The 25,713-nt window shown below is 40.0% G+C and overlaps 1 protein-coding gene across 3 annotated transcripts in view; it reads left to right on the forward strand.

The window, feature by feature from the left end:
- The window catches only part of FAM13A (family with sequence similarity 13 member A), a 129,950-nt gene that overhangs the window by 16,841 nt on the left and 87,396 nt on the right, over positions 1 to 25,713 (forward strand). For all 3 annotated transcript variants that reach the window (XM_063422065.1, XM_063422066.1, XM_063422064.1), the window contains exon 5: positions 8,590 to 8,749. In XM_063422065.1, coding sequence (XP_063278135.1) covers positions 8,590 to 8,749 — 160 coding nt within the window. The remainder of the gene's footprint in view (positions 1 to 8,589; positions 8,750 to 25,713) is intronic.

The raw sequence follows: 25,713 nt of genomic DNA on the forward strand, positions 1-25,713 counted from the left end.
TCTTTTCTCCTGTGTTAAGGGATGCAGTCTTATATTGTGGGAGCTGTGACCATCTGTACCAACAAAGATTTGATAGGAAGAACTTGTAGCACTGTTTTTAGGTATTGGACTTAACCAGTTGGTTGGCCAAGCATCCAGAAGGAGATCCTCAGAACACATTTCAGAGCTACAGAGTAAGGCTGCCTGAAGCCCACTTGGCAAGGGCTGTTTCTCTCTACTGCCTGCAGGCAGCCCATGGAGAAGCTGCAGAAATTAAATATTGGCAGGAGGTTGATGCAAACACTCATCTTTCTTTGCGTTGTTTGTTCAGAGGAGTGCATGGTGGGTTTCTCCACAACAAGGAAAGAGGGCTCAGCATCCAACTTGTCAGCAATTACACTGCTGAAGCACGGAGAACTGAGATTTTTCTGTCAGAAATTCACACTCGTGTCTAAAATTAATGTCTGAGTCTGTGTAGTTAATGCACAGTGTCAGAGAAGATAAAGCCCATCTGCTGATAGTGAAGGACTTCTTTTGGCAAAGTATTTTTAGTGACAATTTAGCTACTTAGGAGTAGTATCTCCTACTCCATAATCAAAGTTGTTTAACTGTTGAATAAATCATGCTGCTTGGCCACTTTCCAGATATTTCAGCTTCATCTTAATTCTCTTAATCTCATTGTATTTTTCTACATTATATCCTCTGTAATGTATCCCATCTCCTAAACTTTCAACCATTATTGCTTTTATCTTATCCAGTACTTCCCCCTCTTCCTTACTTGCTGTTTGACAAACTGCACTGCTTTTCTAAGAAAGATCGTCATGTGCTTTCTGTATTTCTAATGAATAGAAGGGAAAAAATGGCTATTTACATTCCTTGTAATGAGGTGTGATGTAAGAACGTGTAAAGGGCAAGGCCAAACAGCTCAAAAAAAGATTTGAAATTTGATTCACTCCGACTTGGATTGTTCAGATTTATTGTGATGGATGGCAAAGGTCAAGTATATTGAGAAATACAGCCCTGGAGGAACAATGAGCATGAAGGAACAAAAAGAGTTGTCTTTTCTCCCACTGAGCTGATTTATGTAGAGTATTAACATTTGCAGTGTGGTTACACTTGGAGGAAGTTACTGTCCATTGACCTGAATTTCAGCTCCTGGAGAGACACAGCCTTAGGTAAGGTGTGCTGTGTGGGCTCTGCTTGCCTCTTAACAGCTTGGGCTGAAAAGGAGAGGACCAGCTGGGTTTTCTCTGCTCCTTTCTGTTCTCCAGGAGCTGGGTATCAGAGGAGCTGCTGCCCTTGTCTTGTCCTTTGGTTGGCATGGTGAGATATGAGCTCTAACAGAGTAATCAGACAATCCATTTGCAGCCATTTTTTGCAGCTCTCTCTCAAACAATGATCTCTGTGTGTGGCCTCCATCATTCAACTTGGTTATGTTTCTTTCCTACAGAGATTAAGCATATTGTGAGGGATTGCTCCGTCCCCTAAAAAGTGGCAGGCAAATGCAGGTGTCCAGTTAAAATGCTGGAGTTAGATGCAGTTATTTATGTATGATGACTACATAACAGAAATTACATGAAGGGTAACAAGAAAAGTATATTATCTTTGGATATGGAGAAAATGGTAGAGTGTAGGGTAGCTGTAGGTATTTCAGAGATGTTGAAGTTGAAAGAATTAAAATCGGATCTGAAGTTACGCATGAATATCATACCTTGTTTTCTAGCAGCCTTGGAGCCTGCATGGATTGGGTGTATGAAACCGAAGTGAAAGCAGAAGGGCTGAATTAATACTCCTCAGTGAGTAATGTTGGCCTTTGAAACATTATGTGGATGGGCTTTGTTTTAAGGCAGTGCAGCCCCAATCCTGCAGAAGTCTTCAAAACAAATGTGCATCCAGGAAAAGGGGCAAACTGAGTACTGAAAATTGTTGTTTAAATATTAATTATTGCAAATTGGAGCATGCAGCCGTAACCTTTCTTACAGAGTTCATATAGATTTTAAATACTGCATTTTCCAGCACTGTAAAGGAATTTTTTGTAAGTATTCAGTATGCTGAAGCCTCTAATGACAGTTTAAAACATACATGGTAATATAGCAAGGCTATAAATGTTCTCATCCATAATCATATTAAGTACTCATGAATATTTGAGTTCAGCAATACAGCTCAAATACAATCACAAGGAGTGTTTTTGAAGAGCCTCTGCTGTGAAATATTTGGAGATGAGAGCAATGCACTTTTTAAGGGGGTGTTAGGCTATGGACTGCCCTTTGTCCCCTTTTATGTAAGTTTCACTCCCTAAGATGCCTACTGTCACTGTAATTATGGGATGAAAAATGAAGCTTTTGCTGAAGCAAAAGATTTGGCTTATAAATGAAACCAGTCAGCAAAGCCTTTGTGGCAGCATCACTCTAACTGCTTGTATTACCTGTGTTGTCTACATTTTACATTTTATTATTAATTATCATCATTCATTATGTAGTATTGTTTTGTTATTATTTATTAGTACTGTTACCTTTCATTAATTATTTATTTTACAAGCAATGCTGATAGAGCAGAATTACCAAGTTGACTTAGGCTAATAAATCTGATCCTAGAGAAAATAATCTGGAGGAGATTTTAACAGGCGGGCAAGTGCATGCCCCAGCGTTGACTGTCCAGGATTCTCCAGTGTCACAGGAGCTCAAACACTTCTGCAGAATCGCAGTAGTTGTATCTGTCGTTGCATTTCACCCAGACTGGTGAGATGTAACCCTGCAAATGATGCAGAGCATGCAAACGAGTCACACAGACTGATATGAACACTTGTCTCAAGTGAGTGTTGCTGTATCTTTAGCTACTTATTAGACTGTGATCTTGCTGCAGTCTGCAACATGACTATGTGCCTGTTTTCAGCTGCACCAATTTGTGGACTGGTGTGTTAGGACAAGTCCCTTTCATCAGCTGATGTGGACAAGTTATGGCCATGAGGTCACATCTGTTACAGACACAGGAAAGTCCACCTAGAGGCACAGAACAGACTGCCTCAGGTTGTAATATCCATAAATTACTGCATCTCAGGTCTCAAAATCTCCAGCTGTGCTTGTTGAGGGACTCATGGGCATCTGAGGTACTAATGAAAATGTTTTGCCAGGCTGGAGAAACAAAAAATCCATGCAGTGTTTCCTGTCGTTTGAGTCCCTTCATTTCTGGCAGCATTCCCTGGGAGTATGGTATGGTGACTTTGTGCTGCTTCTCTACAAAAGGTACTGTACAAGCAGTAAAAGTAGTTTATAGAGCATATAGCCCTCTGATTGTAAATTAAGATTACGGTGCTGTCATTCCATGCAAGCTACTTCTGCAGCGCCATTTGGGGAAATGGTAACATGCAGCCTTCGTCTCAGACAGGGTGGGATCAAACACTCTTGGGAATTTGTAATGAGATGACCCTTTCACATGGAAATCTCTGGTTCTCAGTTGTGACAGGGAACTGTCAGCAATTGCTGCCTGGGGAAATCAATTCAGTGATCTCAGTTCAGCTCATTATAGACAGATGTTTACTTCCCAGATCCTCCTGGCTGCTTGAAGCAAGTTTCCCAGGTGTGGTGGATGGTGACTTGCAGTGATGCCTGTCCTTTGCCACATGCAGTCATGTTTGTATGTGTCACTGCACTGCTCTCAGTAGAGTCTGGAGGTTCACTGGAAAGCCCACTCTGCATTCAGCCTGTTACAGCTTGTTTACAGACACCCTGAGGTAGATTCATTTAACGAAATGCCTGAGATGTAAGGAATTCTTTCACTGTGAGTTAATCTGACCTCAGGTCACTTCACTTCTGAGTAAAAGCTGTGACACAGAGCCTTGCTGTGGTTTAACCCTTTGAGATAAGCTTTCCTGAGCATGCCTGTGGAAGGAAACATGGACTTAGTCTGGAAAAGCCAAAGAACATGTGGGTGTGCTGTCTGCATGGACAAGAGCTGCATGGAGCTGCACTGGGTGGGCCAGCCCAACTTGTAGGGCATTGTGCAGAAGTGTGAAATTGTGCTGGGTATCAGATTTTGAAATGAAGAGCTGACACCCTGATCCAATTACCAACTAATGTTTTAACTTTGAGAACTACTGCTTTTTCTGCTTTAAAATTACTTCACCAATAATTTCAGTTTTTAATATCCTGCAAAACTTGTGGTACTGATGCACCTTTGCCCTTGACCCTTCTTAGCTGCGTCAGATACTGTTAATGCTGGTGCCTCATTTAGACAAGGCACATTTTTTCCAAATACTTAATGTGGACATGCTGTACTTTGCACACGGATCATTCAGAGCATCTCTCTGGGAAGGGCAGGTGTCCAAGGAATCTAAGGGTGGGGACTCTAGAGAATTTGCTCCTGCTCTGCCTATGCTGTGTATCTGTTGTTGACTTTGCAGCACTTAAGTTACCCTGTGGTAACTTAAGTGAGAGTTCTCCAGCTCAAATCACTTATATCTGTGCTTATCAACACTTTTTCTTCTAGAAATAACCGTAAAAATTGCATGTTTATGCCATCCTTCTGGTGTTTGTGGTAGTAAAACTGATGCTTCTGGTGCTGCTACTGAAGTAATTTGTACACGTGTGGCTGTAAGAGGATGAAGTCCTTCTGTTGAGGATTTTGTAACTGGAGTAAATCGTGTGTCTAACTGTCAAAGCAACGCAGTTGTAATGCCTAATTAACATGAAAATAGACATAAGGGAACCAAGAGTATGAACAGTTTTATATTGCAATGTTTTAACAAGTTCTTTACAAATGATCATGAAAAATTTCCACGGAGTAGAATCTGCATCAGGAAAGTGGAAGTGTGAGAGAATATTTTCTCGCAGATCTGGGTTTTTCTAGTCACTTGAAGTGACATTTGTAGATGTCGTGACTTCTCACAATGAGAAGAGCTAAAATAAAATGCTATTTTTTTACACATACTTTCAGAAAAGTCTGGTCAAACTGCTAGATCATGCAGTGTGGCAACAGATGGGATTTACTTTGTATAAATAGGCAGGGTGGTGTGTGCTCATAATATAAACTTATCTTCAGCTCAGCATATATTTGTTGAAAGGAAAATGTCACCATGGAGAACTCAAAGACTGTAATAGTCCTAACCGTGATTAAGGTCTAATAATAGCAATTATAGGAGAAATCTATTAGAAATTTTGTTAAATATGCCTGTTTAGGTTGCAGAGAGGTGGCAATAAATGAAATATGGTAAATTTCCATTAAACTAAATCGATTCATGGTCCCTCGATTAGTTATACTCAGAGAGAGGTGTTGAAAAGGACTGAAGCCTCAAACTTTAGCCTTGTATTTTGTAAATATATCTCATCCTACTCATACAAAATTGTTCAGAATAGGATGTTGGATTTTTCACAGGTTTGATTTAATAAATTTTAACTGGCAAGGTAGTATGGGGAAGGGAGGGCAAGAAAGCCATGGAACTGAGCAGAAATTAAATACTCTTTTTGTGCTATATGGAAACTTTCTAGAGTGGACTGTTTTTCAGCCAGATAGAGTTTTTGATATTAGCTGTTGCCAGTAGGGAACTGTTGGCTATAGTTTCCAGCAGATGTGGTTTAGGTGAAAATTCAACTATCTGGACTCTTTATTTTGACTTGTATGTGCTCTATTACATTTTCAGTCCTTTTCCTGGGAATGAGATTCACAGGGGTGCCATTATTTAAGTTGTACTCTGTTTTGGAGAAACAAATCAGGAAGGTAACAGTCAGGATTTGCCTGGACCTAGCAGGCAAGCAGGCTTTGCAGCATGCCAACACTGGAGCACATCATCTAGCATGGCAGGAGGGGTTTCCTACAATCAGGATAATTGCATAGACCTACTGCACACATACACTTCCTTCAAGCCAATTACTAAGTTTTAGTGAATATGTGACATTCTTTGAAGTGAATTGGCCTGAGTGTCCATGCACATCCATCAGTAGAAGTGGTCCCATTTGTTCCTTATTTAGTCTGAAACCAGCTTCCACACTAATGAAATCAACCAGCTGAGACCGACACATTTTTACAACTGCCAATATTCTACAGTGTAAAATAATTCAATCCTTTAAAATTCAGGTTCTGCTATTCTAGCATGTATTAAATGTTGAAATGATGGCAATAAAGACTCTCTTCTGGAGTTTACAAAGATGTATTCTGCTGCAGTGGCTTATTCTCCCTCTTGACACGTATTCTCTGTATGACAGAGAATAAAGCATTGAGAAGGATCAATAGCCCCTACGTAAAGTCGCTTTTTAATGACCAGTTTTTGGGAGCATCAGATTTCAGAGCCTTCTTGTTGAAATTCACATCTGGCCCTGGTAAACTACAAGTTACAGTTTTAGGGTAGGTAGTTGTAAATTTTTGTTTACTCTTTGCAATAAGCAATGGTTTACTTTCAAGTTACATCCCTGTAAAATAGCTCAGGGAGAATTTGTTTTGCTCTTGGGGGTTTGAGTTGTGTTTTCTTCTCACATAACTAGTTGTTGTCTTCAGCCAAAAGGTACTTGAAACTTTGTTTTGATTTTGACTTCAATAAGAAACACTGAATGATTGCAGAAGAAGATTCTTCAGAGATTGAACTTTTGCATTAAAATGGAATTTAAGTCAGTTTGGGGCCAATAAGATTGTCCACTAAAGTGTGCAGAAAGCTCATATTCCAGCAGATAATCACTAGATGCTTTAATCAGTTATGAGCTCTGTTGCGAGTGGATGCTTTTTTTGCTGCATGAGAGCGTTGTGTAAAATACATAAGGAAACATATAGATACATACAGTATCTTTCCTTTTCTGTGTGCCTTTAAAGTCTGTGGTAAGCTGCAAAGAGGCCTGCTTCAAGCGAGAAAGAAGCCACTTCTTCAGCAGCCAAGTAGTTGTTTATTCTCCCAGAAAATGGAGCATAGGAACCACTTTTTGTTTTAATCTTTTAGGCTCTTCTGCAAAAGGCAGCATCTATCTCCATGTTTTAGAAAGCCCTTTGAGTTATGAGCCTACTTTCAATAGAAATGGTAACTGAAGTTAGATTAAAAAATCTGGTGTACAGCATTGTGTCATCTGAAGGCAAAGACCTTCAGACCTTCACACCTTTGTGTTTTGCTTACCATGTGGGATTTCTTAATATTTTTACTTATCCTTCTTGTGTATCTTTGAGGTTATCATGAACCAGGTTTTGGAGGAATCTGACTCTTGAATTACCAGTTCAGAGCATCTAAATGCCTGACCTGTCAGTTGTGAAACCCAGCTTAGAGCAGAGTTGGTGGCACCTCATTTGATGGCTATCTCAGTTCTGTCCCTGCCTGGATTCTGTGGACAGCGTAGTGTTGGAGTCCATGTTTCCATGGATCCTCTGCAGAGGGTGAGAAGTGCAAGGATTGAATTAAAACCTTCAGAAAAATTAAAATAAATAGAGCCACAGACACATAGAGATTTAAGCTTCAGCTTTAAGCTTCACATACCCTAAGTGCCTAATTGCTAGTGTAGAAGGTCAGAGCTTCAGGCCTATCTAGCCTGATAGGGTTTAGACATAACAAAAATAGAGTAGAGTACTGTTTATAATTTCTGGTATGAATTTTGCGCAAATAAGATAAAGTTTCTTATGTATGCTAAGAGTTTTTGTGCATAACAAGATAGAACTTTTATGCTAGCAAGATAGAGTTTTTGCGCTAACAGATATGCTGCATGCGTAGGTTTTTGATGCTGCGTTTCATACTTTTTCGTAGTTTTATGAACTTAGAGAATTGAACCTAGATTGGCTAGTGTGTAGATAAAGGTATGAATATGCATTTGTAACATATAAATAAAAGGCCTCTAGGTTGGAAGTGGAGGTATCAATTGATCAATCCGATCCATCGATCCAACCCCCATCTTCTTTAGCCTGGGGAAGGAGCCCTGCCAGGGAGCTGAAACGGAATTCTAAAGGTACCATCTATTGTAGTCCTTGGTGCTTGGAATCAGGGCCCCAGGGTCCCCTTCCTTTTCCCCTTGTGGCGCTTGCCCTGGAACTCTGTTCAGGGCTGCTGGGGACTCTGCGTGGGTTCGGGACCCCGGGACCCCTTTCTGTCACTGCGATCCCTGTGGCCAGGAACCCTGTTTAGGATTCCTGATCCCGGGACCCTCTCCTGTCATTGTGACCCTGTGGCCAGGAACCCTGCTTGGGGGTCAGGAGTTGGAGGTTGTTTTATTCTAAGGCTGGAATGTTATGTTAAATTCCATGTTAAGACTATTTTTTGTTCTGGTGTTTTATTTCTAAGACTTTATGCTCACAACCAATTGTAAGACTGCTCATTTAGGACTCTCACACCTTCAGATATGTGCTTTCATGTAATAAACAACTTTGCAGAAGACTTTAAAATGTTCTTGGACCTTTAAGATCTATTAACCTGTAGAGACAGCCTCAGCAGCATAGTTTGGACTGGTATTTAATATTGATAAGAAAAACTGCAAACAAGCTGTGATAGTTGTTGCCAACATAGGCACAATCCTCCTTTCCAAGACAAAGTTTCCTGTGCCTGCTATGCAGCCTGTATCCATAAATGAAATGTTACAGAGACCCTCTGCAGGACCTTTTGTATGTTGAGTCTCTGTAACACTCTGCTGTTATCTGTCATGTCTCCAATTCTAGTGTGCCCTCTGGATTTGAAGGGATAAAGGAACAGGAAATCTGCAACAAGATAATGACAAAAATGCTGGAAAATTACAATACCTTGTTTGAATTAGAAGACTTGAAGAAGGATGAAGAAAATCCTGTATGTGAAGAGCTAGCAAGAATAATTTTGGTAAAAGTGAGTATCTCTAATATTTCATTTTCTCACAGCAAATCAATAATTCAGGTTTATTTCACGCTTCAATTCAGAAATATTTTAGATAAGTGGAAGGCGAACTCTTGTAGTAGTGTTCTGTTTTATTGATTGGTGTGCTGTTTACACATTGATTCTGCTGATAGGCTAATTTTCATTACTAGTCTTGGAGTTCATGGTATTAAACATCTTATTCTTTGCTGGCTACACACTTACTTATGCAGGAAATATATTCACTAAAATTTAAATGTTTTTAAATGAGGAGACAGAATAAGTTTAAGAAATGTTCAGGGTTTCTGACATGGTTATCATTTATGGGGTACTTTAGTGATGATGAGCTTTGGTACTCTAGGACAGTGTGATGTTTCTAGCCTTAGCGTTTGCATGAAGTCTGCCTGTCTCAGACGTGTACCTGAGTTTAAAAGTGAGGTGTTCTGACTCAGCCATTTTTGAATGCACTTGAAAAGAAGCATTAAATAAGAGTTACTCTTTGAAGAGAGTACATAGGAACTTTTATAGAAAGTGATGTAGTTAGAGTATTACACCTTTGGTGGGAAGAGGGCTTGTGTGTAACATGCAAGGATTCTAAAATTCAAAAACTAACAAGTAGGGCAGCCAAAATGCCTTGTTCTGACTTGCGCTGTCTCTACCATAGGAAGCAACCTTAAGTCTGTGCAGGAAATGGTCCTGAGGATGGTTTGCAGTTGCCTCATTTCTTATTGTATGTTAACTGTGCAGATAATTACTCTCTTACAGGGTGTGAACTCTTGAGTTTGGGAGGGTTGAACTACATACCTATCCTTGGTAGTGATTTACCCACTGATAGGCTCACTTTAGCCTTCACTGGATAGAAGTTGTCGGAAAATAAGTTATAAAAATACAGTGTCTTTGACCTTGACAGAACAGAAAGTTTGATGTGAGCCCAGGTTCTGCCATTCAGGTGAAATCAGCTGATAATGTCTCTACCTTTGTGGTGTATCGAAGGAGGGTCTGCTGAATCGGTATGAGTTGGGCTCAACTGCCTTTAGAAGGGTTGCTGGTTTTCTTATACTGTGAATCAGGGAGGAAGTATTTAGCTAAATACTTCCTCACTGAAGGAGTTACTAGCACTCAGCTGAAATGCTTCTGTGGAAGGAGGTAGAATCACTGATAGCCTTCCAGTGTCAAAGTAACTTCTGGGTAGTGGAAATGATCTGCCTGGCCAGTGACAGTGATATTTAGCCACTGATGGGCACTTCAACAACAGAACCAGGGAAGGAACGTGTTTCTAAAAAAAAAAAGGCCCAGAAGAAAGGCTTCAGATGTACTTCCATCTTCCTTCAAGCCTCAGCCAGATCCAAAAGTCAAGACAGTCATTCTGTTCTAAGGACTTAGTAGTAATTGGTATCACAGGAAGGTGGAGATCTGGGAAATTTCCCACAGCTGTTGAGAGATACAAGCTATCAAATTACATGATGGCAAGCAGAATTACTCCAAACAAATAGCTAAAAGATATAATTACTCACGTGAGATGGGAAGTGTTGCCCATTGCATTGCCTCAGGAGACAGATCGTTGCCTGAGAAAGCCATGCCCTAAATACAAGGGCTCACATTGTGTTTGCATTTGGACCTTGTTGGTATTTTCTAAATTCTGCTGGAAGAATTTTTCCAAATTCTGCAGAAATTTGACCTTGTTCATTGTCCATCTAATTTGGGTGTGTAGTTTTGGTTTAATCAAGGCATATACTCAAGAAGTACACAAGAAGTACAATCATCTAACTTCATGTAGCAAAGCTACTAAGAAGTCTTTTTTTTTTAAAATTTGTCAGATGACCCTATGAAAGGATGCTTCATACTATTCTCAAAGGTTACATGTTTTGTATCCTAGTAGATAGCCTGTATCCTAGCCAATTTGTATAATAAACTAGAGATGGTTCACTTGAAGAGAGAACCAAGTGGTAATGAGATCCAGTAGAGAAAAGTAATTGCCAGATTGCTAATGCATGAACCATTACATGCAGTACAAGCTGATCTGTGTTACACAAGAACAAATGCCTCAAAGAATTATTTATCATGACCTGTGTCACAGTGTCCAGAAAACAGCAAGCTGTGTGTCGTTACTGATTCTGGGAAAACCACTGATACATCTACAGGTAGGTGGATAGAAATTTTCTAAGTAATCCTATTGTAAGCAGTAAAGAATGTAGGATGCTCAGGACAATGCTCTCATGAACTGAGGCCCTGTTGATCTTAAGGGTGTTGCATTCAAGCATGAACCATGGTGGGATGGGTAGTGAGTAGGAGTGAATGGCAAGGAAAGTGAAGAAACTGTGGACTTGCCCTTTATCAAACTCATCTGCATTTATTTAAGTGGCTTTTTTAGCTTCTGTTTTAGGAACAGCAAGAGAGCAAGGAGAGATTTAGATGACCTCACTTCCTTTTTGGGTATTCCATCATCTTTTCCTTCACATCCCTCACCGTAATGCCAGCACTTTACCCTGAGTCACTACACTGCTGCCTTTCCTATGATCGCCTTCGCTCTCACTCCTTCTTCGCTTTTCTTGTTCACATTTTTCTATGAATTCCCACAGCCCTGTCCTACTATACATGCTGTCAAATTAAAACAAGAATATGTGGATGGTTAGATAAAGTCAAGGAAGCATTAAGCTTCTCTTGGAGCAGTGCAGAAAGGAAAAACAGCTCCAGAGGAGCAAGTTGCATCTTGTTTACTCTGTTGGTCATAGCTAGGGAAAATCTACTACAGGCTTCCAGAAGGAGCAAGAGTGTTTGAATCAGGCACAGACTGTGGCAGCTTGAAGATAATACATTTTAAGGAGGCTGAGAATGAATTACTGTTAGAGATGGGGAAAAAGAGATGTGATTTTTAGGGCTGTTGATAGTTGAACTACCATTCTTGTTGTATATGTGCACTGAGGAGGCACAGAAACACCTTAATCTCAGTTATGTTTCTTCTTCCAAAGGTTGCTCAGTCATTGGGAAAGACAAGTTGTGCCAGGTAAAAGGGATTTCTTAGCTTGCTTTATCAGTGGGTCATAATTGAGAAAATAAGGCAGCTGGAAATCTCTGCAGGTTGCATTCCGGTCCCTGCTTTGTTCCCAGGTCTGTAAAGCCTCCTCTTGTTCATTGCTCAGGCATATTGTAATATTATAATTAGAAATTACGGAAAGTATCTCTTTGGAAACATCTACATTTTTTTAAAAGTAAAATTTTAACAAAAAAGAAATTGTTTCATAGAATAGTTTTTATTTCAATGGAAAATTGGACTATCAGGTTCATGACACCTTGCCTGGATGGATTTTGTTCCACCTATTAGAATGATACCCAGATGATCATCCAGTTTGGTGGCCAGCAGGTGGAAGTATAACATGTGCTTTCCTCAGAAATATATCTATATTTGGAAATGCCTTATAATAAAAGAATTATGAGGTTTGATTTAATATTTTTTAAATTTGTGAAATAAAATGCAGTCCATTGGAGTTTACAGGTCTCATTTGCAGTCAGCTATTACTGCAGTCCTTAATCCAAGCTTTAGTTCAATTTCCTAAGCCAGTAAGAGTCTCAGTCTGTTGATCAATAGGTTCTGCTACTTAGAGAAAAATGGGTGTAGTGGGCTGAGTGTTCTGATTAGGTGTTTGCTCTGTGGTCACGTTGTCAGGATCATAAATACCTGATTTTTATTAGGCAGTATTGTGGGTAAACAGGTTATTTTCTGATAGTACATTGCACTATTCTGCATTTTCACATTATGAGCGTCAGGGATTCCTAAGAAAACATTGCTTATGTTTTGCTTTGGAACAGAATTCCTAGTGTGAATCCATGTGATCCTGATAGATTTTTGTGTTACTAAACTGAGTGATAATTCCTGTAATGGACGATTAGTCAGTCTTGAGTTGCAGTACTGCAACTCAGATTTGTAATCTTCTGGAAGAAATAGGTTTACAAAGCCTATGGTAACAACAGAAATAATAATTTTGAGAAAGGACCTTTAATGTACAAAGGTCTTGAATTGCTGTTTGAACTGCAACTGCCTGTAGTACTATGTTGTAGCACTAGCCAGTGGTGTATTGCTGCAGCTGGAATGTATTGGGACCTTGCAGTCATTAGGTTTCTCTAAAGATCAAAGGTAGGCAATGAAAATTTTTTATTTAGTTCAAGTGGCAAGGGAAATTTGGGCAGGCAAACTATTATGAGACTCACTCTTGGGAGATTTCCAGAATGATTCCTTCCACTGGCTTAAGTGAAACATGTCACCTTTAATAGCATGGTTTATAGCTCAGTATTATCTTTAGATAAAACATATAATCTATTACCTCGTCATGCAGAGTTACAAGATCTTTTTTTTCCCTGTTATATTTTCACCGTTTCCCTCCAATGCCTTCTTGATGGAGCACTTCTGGTTTCAAGAACCAGTCAGCTCAGAGCACATAAATATGTGCACTGGCACACAAGCACTGACATTATGAGGATGTAATGCTGTTCCTGGTTTGATCACATGTTTGGGACAGGAATGCAAAAGGCTTTTCCCATTCCTCTGCTGCTGGGTGGTAGAATACATTCTCTGTTCACTGATGCAGAAGAAAAAACAAGTACATTTAGAAAATTATTATAACATTAAAATAATATTAACATAATATATCATTTAAATTGAACTGAAAGTCAATCTTCCAAAGCCAAGTAAATACATGTGCAATTTTATCATTGTGAGTATATTGTAGATGCATTCTGATGACCTCTGAACAGGCAGGTTTCAATCCCTGAAGAGCTGCAGAATGATCTGCTGGTTTTTGCAAAAACAAATAGTATCAAAATAACTCTTATTTTAGATGCAGTTACCTTCCTGCATCTTTATCTTGTTTGTTTCCAGTCTTCTAGCCAGAGCTGTCACTTTAGTGGAGAGAATGAGTTGTCAGAGTAGTTTTTTGCACTTTAAATGGCAGCACAAGTGCATGCACAGCATTGTGCAAGCCTGCTTTGAGATTTCTGACATACAGGCAACTCCCTGCTGCAGATGTGGCTGCACTTCTTGGTGCTTGGTGTGTGCAAAGTTTGCCCTGCCCATCCAAGACAGGTAAGACCCCTAAGTGCATTTTTTTTGTCAAGGAGAGTGCTCCAGCTAACTTAGCTTAAAGTGGAATACTTTCTCCTTCCCATTGTGCACTGAGTAGATCATTCATCCTGAAGTAAGATTTGAGCCTTTTGTCCCTGAGGAGGGGTAGGAAATGTAAGATCGTCACTAAGTTCTCTATCTTGGCTTGACTAGTCCCTCTGCTGCTAGGTTTAAAGCTCCACCTTCACTAAAAGCCGCAGTGTTTCAGCTGATGTTCCCCCATGAGCAAAGCTGGATCTTCACTTAAAAATGCTTCTTTCCCTTCCTCAGCTACAATGTGACAAGATCTGGGAGAAACTTCTGAGAACCCACCAATTCCATGACTAATGGGCTCCCTCTCAATCAGTCCCTTTCCCTGTCACCTCAGGGCTACACATTCAGCAGACATGAGCAGCCCCTCATTTACATCAGGAAAAAAGACATCCATTTCTAATCCATGTTACACTGCCCTGGCTGAGCCTGCAGGGTTGAGATAGTTTCCTTTATTCTTCTTTCATGTCTGGGACTATTTTAGCATCGTGTTAATGGTCAGCTTTCAGTACTGGATTAATTCTTTCCCATCAGGAGACAGCAGGAACGGATCATTAGAAATCCTTCCTGAAGATCTGAGCAAACATTTCCATTTTGTGCAGCGTCCTCTTATTTATGTCATGCCCATTTGCTCCTGTGTGGACTAAGGAGCCCCCAGGAGTCATAGTGGGTTCACATGGGAGATGTACAGATGGGTTGAAAGTGCATGGGGAGAAGGAGCACCTGTGGAAGTCTATCTCTGGTTTTTTTGTTTAGTATTTCTTCAGCTAGAATTCGCTTTGCAGTTGTCCACCAGCAAGCAGATGGGTGTGTTTATAGTAAAGATGTATAGTGATTCAACCAGAATGACATTTTAAGATGTGAGCTGACGGGAAATGAGGAATATGAGATTTGTAGGGGAAAGTTTGTAAGTCTCCAAACCCTTCACCTATAGGAAATTCAGTCTGGAGTGAGGAGGATGGTTATGTTTAGGCTGTGATTCAGACAGGCAAGTAAAAAAAACCCTGAACAATTCCTTGTGTAATTCTGAAATGACTTTCCAGTGCTTCTAGCTCTGCTGACTTTGACAGCCCTTGTGTGTATTATTAAACCAGAATGTTTCTGCTCTTGAAATTCACTGAAGCATTTACAGGATTATAAATCTGTCACTTGTGGTGTTACTCAGTACAGTCCTGAATATTTACACAAATTCGCTAATTCTAACCTCTGTAATAAATTATTATGCTGATACTTCTTTCACTAAAATTTCACCAACCATATTTTAATTTTAACACATTGTGAGAGGAAATTTGCCAAGAATCAGGACATATAAAGGAAAGACGGGCACATAATAAATGTATCTTTCTCTCCTGCTGTCTATACTTCTAGTATACTGTAAATAGTTTGAATACAGCTGACAAATTTTGTAGTTGAGGTGCTTAGGAATTTTGCTTTTGCACTCACAGTTTTTTCTTGAAACAAACACTCATTGCTACTATCATTGTCCCATGGTAATTCCACATAGCTAAAATGTAGGGAAAATAAGATCCATATGTGTGTCCTGGTCTGTACTTGTACTTGTTTTATTTGAAATGTTTTTCATTCATTGTCTGTTACTGATTTGGGTTTATTTGAGGGTTTTGTTGTTGCTGTTGTTTTTTGTTTATTTTGTTGTGTGGGTTTTGGTGATTTGTTGGGTTTGTTGTTTTTTTTTTTTTTGGAGGGGGATGACATTGTGATTTAGCACTTGGGAGCAGTCTACCTCAGGTAGTACATCATCATCTTTCAAAAGGGAGTCATCAAAGTCAGCACCAAGAAACTGGGTACAGTAAAAAACATGTGAGCTTCTGCAATAGCCAGCTGTTGCTGAGCATCTTGCTGTACCCATGGGGGAAAAAGGAGATTACCAAGAAAGTGAAAATTTTTCAGCTAAGACAAATCTCTCAGTTCCTCCTGTTTAGATTCCTTGGTGTTTATTCTGCTTCTCCTTAATTAGTCATTCAGTTAATCAGGTTACACAAAATGATCAGCATTATCACCTCTGTATCTCTGTATAAATCAGCAGTCAGTGTTGTCATTGTGACAAGGACACATTGCAGGCAGTCGGAACTGATCCAAAGTAAAGAAGTAAAGTAAGAGATTTTTCTGTCTATGGCATTTAATTCTTGCTGGCCTCTGCCATTAGCTTCATCTGGAAAACTCTGAAGGTGGGAGCTTCAGAAGGAGTCTGCACTAAATTAATTCCTTTTCCCATATTAAGAGCAGTGAAATGTTCATTGGCTTCAGTATAAATTCTATGAGGTTTTTTAAAACCTCTCCTCTGAGTACCGTGAAGATCCCAGTTTGTCCAGAAGGTGATTGGTACACCCTGCTCTGCCTGGAGCACTTTCAGTGCCCCAAAGCTCATTGTCATAAACTGGGCTCAGGGCAGTCTGAGAGCAAAAGGACCATGTGATGCATGGGACACAAGGGACCAGATCCTCCTGCCTGGATACGTACTCTCTTGAAAATCTGATGTATCCAGCAGATCCCAGCAGCATTTGACCTTCATTAGCAGTGAGCATCTCAGTTTCAGTGTTAAGAAATGGGTCTGTTCTTTGTACATTGAGAATCTTACACAAGTAACTAGAACAATATAGGGACACTTAAGACTCTCTAATTTACTGCAGATCAGGTATTTCTTTTGAAAGTAACATTGCATGAATTCCATGTGTGAAAAACTTTTTTCCTTCTGAGTATTTTGATTTTTAGATCTGAAAATACAATTTAGCTTTTTCAAGACTGAGTTTATGCAACTGTAATGTGAGATGCAGACCTGGAGAGCCTGGATTTTTCCCGTGTTTAGGTCATAGCTCTTTTAGATCATCCTTTTTCCATTTATGAATAATGTTGCAGTAAATAGATAAATCAGATATCAGTTTTCAAAATGGAAAGGTAGAATAAAATTTTTCCCTGAACTGATCTGAGCTCTGTTGTTAGTGAACATGTCTGCACACATACACACAGAGTTAGGTAAACCCAGCAAGAGAGAAGTGTTCTTTTGCTACTTTGTAAATGTTTAATTTGGGTTTTTTGATCTTAGGTTCTGCTACAGGCTTCTTATGGGGTGTGGTCATTGACATCTTAATCCCGTGCCAGTTTATATATGATGGTGTGCTGAATTAGGCTGGGGTAAAGTTAATTTTCTTCATGGTAGCTGGTAAGGGGCTGTATTTTGAATTTGTGCTGGAAACAGTGTTGATAACACAGGGATGTTTTGGTTGCAGATTGTGGGGATGGGCATGAAAGATGAATATTTTCCCTCAGCGAAGTCTTTGTAACCTTTTACAAGTTCTGGAATCATGTTTGATCCTGCCACTACCAGTTTAACTTTTTGTAACATTCAGTCCTTCTTCATGGCTAGAGATACATTTTACTCTTTCTCCTGAAAAATACCGTGATATTCCACAGATGGAGTTGGTAGCATTGAGTTGCATCATGAGATTGTTACTATGTTTGTCATTTCCTTTCACATATTGCAGTCTTCTCTAAAAATAATGGGTTTCCACATCTCTCTCACTTACGTATCATGACTCATGACCTTTGTACATGTTTTATGGCAATGAGTGCAGTAGGTTAAGGTTGTGCTGATGTGAAACAGAGTAGCTTTTAGCTGTTTATCAAGAGATCCGGTCTCAGGTAAAAGGTCATATATATAAATAGTCTTGGGAGAACAAAAGGAAATGAAAGTTGAACTGAAAAGGGTATTAGTTTTATATTGAAAAGCAGTGATGTGTTTCTTTTGCAAACACTGATATTCTCCTTTTTATCACTTCTATCTGAAACAGCTTGGCTGAACTGTGGTTATTAAAGTATAGTGTAAATGATGGCAAGGCATAACAGCAGACAGGGAGAAGCTGACCCAGTTTAGCATTTATATGCTAATAGCATAAAAAATTCACTTATAAATACTAGATGTTTTGTTTAGTGTGATTTACTGACATTGTTCTCCCCTCTAACAATGATGTTTTTATCACTTTCTGGGTACAAAGTAGGAGGGATGCCTAATACGTTATGATGAGAATTATTTTTCAGTTACTGTTCATGTTAAATAATTTTCTGTATTTTTCCTGAAGGTATCTGTGCCACTGAGTGACAACTCTGATCTGTGAACTGGTAACTGAATAACAATCAGTTATTCCGTCCAGTTAACCTTCATGCAAATACCTGTGACCATGTGAATTAGAAAATGCCTTTGAAGATCTCCATACTATTGGCCACACAATTTTAGTCCTAGAAATACAGATTATTTGATACCTTGCATGTCTTTTGGAGCCTTAATCAGCCATGAATTATTTTGCATGGTCACGGAGGGGAAGACATTCCATATTGTCTTTGTTTTGTGAGTAAGAAGAGCAGTGCTGTAACTACTTTGGCACCCTTGACAGCACTGCTGCATGTCACACCTGCCCTGCTATGCACCAGGGAGCTTAGTGCAGGGGATGATGTGTTTGCCTCTCCAGCATCAAATAAAGGGAGATCCAGGAACTCTTATATCTACTGTTCCTTTTGCTCTGCTCCATGCACAACTCTGTTGTAGCCCTGGGAAAATTCACAGGTGTGACCCTGCTGACACCTACCTGAGGCAAAGAATGCACTGCAGCATTATGTGGAGGGAAGCAGAATATTCCCTCCTCTGTGCTGTACAGATGCTGACCCAGTAAAGAGTCAGCCGTTGCAGTGTGTCCTCATACAATCAGCTAATGCATCATTCCTGCAGTCATTTGCAGCATGGAGTTCACTGAATAATCCTCTTAATGTCTGCTTATCATACATAAGAGTGGCTGTGCTGGCTCACTTTGGGGATCCATCTAACCCAGTGTTCTACTTCCAACATTGCCCATAAGCAGATGTCAAGGGAGGGGAAGGATAGGGCAGCAAGATGTTTTGTCCGTTTTTTCTACCAGTTTATGACTATTCTCGGAAGTTTTCCTGCTCTTGATGAGGTCTTTGTGTTTACTGATGTTCAGAGTAGTTGTCTTGTGTCTCTCTTGCAGGTGTGTAAGCTTTTTGCTTCCAATGTATCATCTGTGAAAGTGTGCCACAAATTGCCTCCTCTCATGTGAAGAACTGACTCCTTTTGTTTGTTACACACATCACTTTCACTAGTGTCATTTAAAGGACACCTAATTTTTTTTTTGTCTTTGAACTGGAGGACATATGGAGGACATAGTGAACAGTCCAATAGGACAACTCCACCACCCATGACTCCTACAAGCTACCATGATGGCTGGGAGTTTTCTTCCTGATGCAGGGTTACCACTGATATTTGTAACCTTAGTCACTGTGCTGACAACAATTATTTTTTCCTGTCAAAGAGTCAGTGAGCAATCCCATATAATAGCTTTTCTCTTTTGCAGCACATGGCAAAATGCTTTGATGAAGTAAATCGGATGACATTTTGGTGGAGTCAGAATGGCACATTCTTTATTGCAGAAGGGACTCTGACTCCTTATTTCTGTAAAAAAAACCCTAGTCTTTGCTTTAATTAAGAAAAAGTTTCACATTGATAAAAGTTCAAGTTTATTTTAATTACAGTAATCTTCTATATATTAACAGCTAAAAAATAGATCTGGTGCTTTCTAGAAACATTTAAAACTCGAACTGAGAAACCCACAGGCCAATGTCCCCTGATTATGCAGTGTGTGAGACCAGAAACAGGTTAATTAGTGAATCAGGCAGGAAGGAGAGGATGAGCGCAGCATTAATAATGAGATTGTTCCAGAGATAACTGGGAATATTATGTTATCAACAAATAAGTTTATTATTGTAATTAAAATACAGCACAATGTATATGCATTGTTTCAGTACCAATTTTTTTCCTAATTCCTTCCTTGAGCAGTCATAATCAGTTGCATTTAAAGACTTGTGTTAGTGTGGTAGCATGCTACAAACACTAAAGACTTTACATAGACTGCACAAGTCAGTATGTCCGTGACTGCCGCTGACTGAGGCTGAAACGTAACAATTTTTATGCCCATTCAACATTTTGTTGAAAAGGATAAAAGTGAAGGTTGTATTCTGTTTGTTTTGAACTTTGCATCCAAGATAGATAACAAAGTAAGATGCAAGTATGTTGTATGAATCCCTCTTACTTAATAATGGCAGTGGATAAGGGAACCAGTACAATTTATTATCATAGAATAAGCTTGGGAGGACCTGTAGGTCTCTAAATGTGCCACATCTGCAGATGCAGGAAATGACTAAAAGCTTTGCTTTATGCTGATAGACTTCTGACTGCACAATTTGCCAATAAATACTGCCTGTTATAGTTAGGACATTGAATGTTCTCTGGCTTTCCCTGTGATCTTGTCAATTCTTGCATGAAAATCATTACAGAAACTGAGTTCAAAACCTGGATTTGCCAGTGTCCTGTACAGATGCTGATGATTTACTTTGGCCCAAGTACTCTTAAAAGACAATTTCTCTTATTAACTATGGTGGGACTTGATGCCATCATGAGCAGGTACTGTGGTTTGAGCTGGTTTGGGGGAGTATGAGATGGAGAGGTGATGGCTGGCAGCTGTTGACAGTAAGCAGGGCTTGGGTAACTTTCCAGGTGTGAGTGGTTAATGCTGATTGTTGAGTACACACAGTTGAACAAAACAAAATTTGTTTTGTGTCCAGTCTGCTGCACTGGAGTTTTTTTTCTTCACATGAGAATGGAAGGTATGCAATTGCTAATACTCCAGCATTCTCTGGAGATTTGTAATGTTCTAGAAAAATGATGTTCAGGTAGTACTTCTCCATGCTAGTCATTTTGTGGCTCCAAGTTCGTTTATCCCAGTGGTACAGGAGCCATGTCCTGGGTTTTAAGGGAAATCAGACTTTAAAGCACAACAGATTTCATCCCACTGTTTCATGAATTTCACAAGCAATGCTAAAAATTAATAAGTAGAAATCTCAATTCTCAAGCTTCAGTAATTCAAAGATGCACTGAAATGCATAGAGGTAGTTATGTAATAAGGTTATTTTTTTAATGCAAGTACAAAAGTTGGTGTAATTGCTTACTTCTTTAACAGAAATGCAGACAGACAGGTGCTATTTATGTCCTTGAAAGTGTGACCTGACTAAATGTTGTTGGTTTTACTACTCTGTGTGGAATGCAAGTGCCTGACTTTAAATACTTGCATTTAGAAATCACAATTTAGGTTTGTTGAATCCCAGCACCAAAGAGTGTTCTGAGAGAGTCCGATTTCTGAACATGTACAGTTATTTAATCTATACTAGTAGAGTTAGGAATCAGTTTAACTATGGTCAAAAATATATTAATAGACTTGACTTTTTGATCTGTGAGTTCACAGGATATTTAGAAAAATAAAATATATTCCAAAACATGCTTAGTTACTGAAGTACGACATGTTATTGGAAATGAGAATGTTCTTTCAAATTTCTGGATTTTAAAGGGTAAAATCAAACATTCTGCCAGTCCTTCACAAGCTAATATGCAAGAACAAAACACTTGACAGCAGTGGATTCTCAGCTTAAACTGTGTTTAAGATTCTGGGGTTTTTTGTTTGTAAGTTTTCCAAGCAGCCTGGGAACTTGGGCAGCCTGAAAATATGACTATTAGGCCTGCCTGATATTCCCAGTAGGTTCTGATTTTCAGCTTGCATCTTTCATGTTAAAGGTGGTGAGTTCTTCCCCTTGTCCTAATTAACATAAAGGTGTGCTGTACAGTTATTAAAATAAGCCAGTTTGTCGGAGGAGTGGTATAACCTTATAGTGATGTTTGCCTTGTAAAAAACAGCATGAATTTCAAGACAGTAGGAAAAGGGCAGGACATTTGCAAGTGTTGGAATAAACTGTAAATAAGATCTTCTCTTAGAGAATCAAAGAAAATATATTTGTGTGCATTCTGCCCAGTGCAATTAAAGCCTTTTAAAGCAGACTTTTGGAGCTTAATGTTTAAGAAGTTATTAGCTAGTGCTGTTTGGTGTGTTCCCAGTATATGGATCTCCTGCTCCCTTGGAAGTATTATTTTGTGCAAATTAAATGAATTTCTTTACTGAAACACATGAATCTACATGTGCTGTTACAGAATCCATGATGGAGCAGTTAATAGTGTTTTAGCAGAGGTTTTCCTGCTTTTAGGTCATGTGCTTCTTTCTCATTTTTCATCTCTGTTCAACATAATAAAAGCAATTATTGTACTGCATGATTCCTGAATCTGACTATTGTATGCTCACTTAATAGTATTCAGCCAGTGGCAAGCCTGGTCCTACATTAACTGGCAGGAACATTGATTTCTAACTTTTGCTATCAGGTGACAGAAGAATCTGATCTAACACACTTACATGATTCACTTGAGTAATTTATCTGTGATGACTTGTACTTAGGGCTGGAGGTGTAGCTGTAATGAAGATACAATGCCATAAGAGTGGGAGATAGAAAACACCTATGAGATCACCTTGAAGGTTCTGTTAGAGTACAGAATGTATTTTTAACTCCTTTTCTAGTTCAGAGGTGAATTATCCAAGAACAGGACCACTCCTGTCTGTTTGTTGCTGGATTGTTACGTGGTCTAGTGGAATTTCTAATGGAGTCTCAGCTTATCTGTATTACCCTGTGTTGATTCAAAGGGCTGTAAAAATTAGCTTGGGCATGTTTAGTGCCAGTTTATTGGTATGAGAGTGCTGCTCCACCTCTGTTCAAAATTCTTAGGACCTGAACCTGCTTTTATTACGGAGTTTGTAAATAGCATTCCTTATTGCTTAGAAGGAAAAGGGATTGAAGAGTGGAAGCTGGAGTCAGCCTTTACAGTCATCTTTTCAGTTGTTCAGGTTCCTTGGTTAATGAGTTGGCCATACGGTAATGAAGGGTGGGAGAAATACAGAGGTGAAACTATTTTTCCTTGAAGGGTCTGCCTGCACTTTATGGGATATAGCACAGTTCAGACCAGTGCCAACAGTGCCTTTTAGGCAGAAAATTCTTTCATTGCTGTGTAATTCATTATCATGCTGTGAACAGGAGAAGCACCATACATGGAGAAGGACAGGTTTCTTAACAGCTTGTTTTAAACTTTCCAACCAACTTACATGGACTTCAGTGGAACAGCTGTGAATTTTGGCACAGCTTCACGTTCTTCTAATGAAGAAATCCTGTGGCAAACACTTACTTGTTTACACCTCAAACAGTTGGCCAGCAGGAAGGATGAAGGAATGTAATGGGCTTTGTACTGACTTACCTTTGTTCTCTGGCTTTTGATGGACTCATTAACATTTGCCCTTTAACAGCACAGCAGAGAGTTACAAAGCATTTGCTTCAGGATTCCTTCACTGGAGGTGACATTTATTTTAAGAATATACTGAAACACCAAATAATCCCTATTGTAACTACAGTAACTTACCATAATTTTTCTTGTTTTCACTGTTGTTCTGAATGGGCAGGTGAATACAGACATGAGCAGAAAGTTTGTCTTTCTGGTGGGAAAGACACCCAAAAAGTGGGAAGCTGAAAGCAGGAATTGTCACCATAGTCAGCCTTCTAAATTCATTCCTGCATTTCTCCTGTGATTGTGATCATCTGGCCATATTTGTGCTTCTTACTCTTGATGCATCATGTATTCAAGCAAAGAGAGTCCAAAGTGGATAAAAGGTAGAAATTACTCCAAGAGGAGCAGTGTCCCAGGAGTGTAGTCAGAACTCAAGGATTTGGATGCTAATAACTTCCAGTATCCTTCTGGGACACAGTCAGGGTTTTGACCAAGGCTGGATATTTATGTTTCTGAAGAGGCCATAAGGTTTGTTGCTGCACAGAGATGATAAGACAGTGGGCTGTCTATCTCTCCAATGTGAAGTCATGCATGCTTGTCTTACTTTTAAGGGTTTTTTTTTTTATTTCATCCACCAGCAAGTCCTCAGCTTGCCTTTTGCTAAGATTCCTAGGACCCCCGATCTGCAAAGTCCACTTTAATCCCACTCTTTCCTCTCCATGTGGATAAAACTCTCCTTAGTTCAGAACATTGCCTGTGCTACATTTCCTTTAGCAAACAGATGCCAGGCAGCAGTCGGCAATCACTGGGAGCTGGTTGTATCTTCTGGCTTGGGGCCCGTACATCTTGTTGCTTTTTGGCCTACATCCCATGTGCAGGCTGCACATTTGCAGCATTTTGACAGCTACCTGGAGAGCTGCATAGGGCAGGAGGCTGAAGGGATTCCCTTAGGCAAATCCTGACCTCCTGCAGAAAAAGGGTCTTAAGGTGTTGCTGGTTCACTTCAACAACCTCCTGTTGTGTGTGTGCCATGGAGAGTCACAGGTCATGATAATATTACTACTGGGTTGATTTCCTAATTTTGAATGTTTTTAGGACAGGATAGCTTTGGGTTCAGGTTACATCTTTCTGGAGTGTACAGTTTTGATGTTTAGCTTTCATGGAAAATATGGAGTTTGTTCACTGAATCTACTTTCATTTATAAGAGACATGATTTTGACCTTGAGAGTTTACAGAAACAAAATTACAGAATTCACAGCCAGTGACAAGTAAACTACCTCTGGAAGTAGAAATGCCATATCTGCATAGCTGTGCTTGAATTTCATAGGCTTTCTGAGAGCATTTGCTAGCTCCTTACCTTTGGAATCGAGCAGTGCTAGCAAAGTGTGTGTTTACTTTCAAGCATTTAAGCAGTTCTGCTGTTCACAGTGGCTTTGGTCAAATATGGGAGGCTGTGATGTTGTTACCTGAGCTCTGTCAGGTTTGGTGCCATAACCATGTCCCTGGGGAGCTTTTTCCAGTGCCAAACCACCCTTTGGGTGATGAACCTTTTCCTGATATCCCTGATATCCAACCTAAACCTCCTGTGACACAATTTCAGGCCATTCCCTTGAGTCCTGTCACTGTTACCACAGAGAAGAGATCAATGCCTGCCCCTCCTCTTCCCCTCACGAGAAGCTGTAACTGCAGTGAGATCTCCTCTCAGTCTCCTCTTCTCCAGGATGAACAGACCATGTGCCCTCAGTCACTCGTCATACAGCTTCCCCTTAAGACCTTTCACCATCTTCGTTGCCCTCCTTTGGACACTGGTAGTTTAATCTCTTTCCTTTATTGTGGCACCCAGAACCACTCCCAGCACTTGAGGTGACACTGCCCCAGTGCAGAACAGAGTGGAACAATCTCCTCCGTTGCCTGGCTGACCATGCTGTCCCTGATGTCCCCCAGGACACGAGTGGCCCTCCTGGCTGTCAGGGCACTGCTGACCCGTGTTCAATTTGCCACGGACCAGAACCCCCAGGTCCCTTTCCACAGTGCTGCCTTCCAGCTTCTCATTCCCCATGTCTGTACATCCGGGGTTGTCTCATCCCAGATGCAGAATCTGGCACTTTCCCTTACTGAACTTCACATGGTTGGTGATTGCCCAGTCCTCTGATTTGTTGAGGTCTCTCTGCAGGGCCTCTGCAGAGGAAGTAAATAGCTCCTCCCAATTTAGTGTCCTCTGCAAACTTACTTGGTATCCCTTAAAGTCCTGCATCCAAGTCATTTATGAAGATGTTGAAGAGAACAGAGCCTAAGATTGGGCCCTGTGGAGCCCCTCTGGTGACAGGTCACCAGTCTGATGTCACCCCAATCACTGTAACCCTTTGTGCCCAACCCATGAGCCAGTTGCTAACCCATCCCATGATGTGTTTTCCCAGACATTTTGTCCAAGGTACTGTGAGAGACAGTTTTGAAAGCTTTACTGAAATTCAAAGGATTGCTTTTATCAACTAGATGGGTTACCTTGTCATAAAAGGAAATGGAGTTGGACAAGCAGGACTGGAATGTGGTTTAAAGGAAGATACTAATCTCTTTAATTCC

The sequence above is a fragment of the Prinia subflava genome, chromosome Z (assembly GCF_021018805.1).
Source record: "Prinia subflava isolate CZ2003 ecotype Zambia chromosome Z, Cam_Psub_1.2, whole genome shotgun sequence".
In the NCBI taxonomy this organism is placed as follows: domain Eukaryota; kingdom Metazoa; phylum Chordata; class Aves; order Passeriformes; family Cisticolidae; genus Prinia; species Prinia subflava.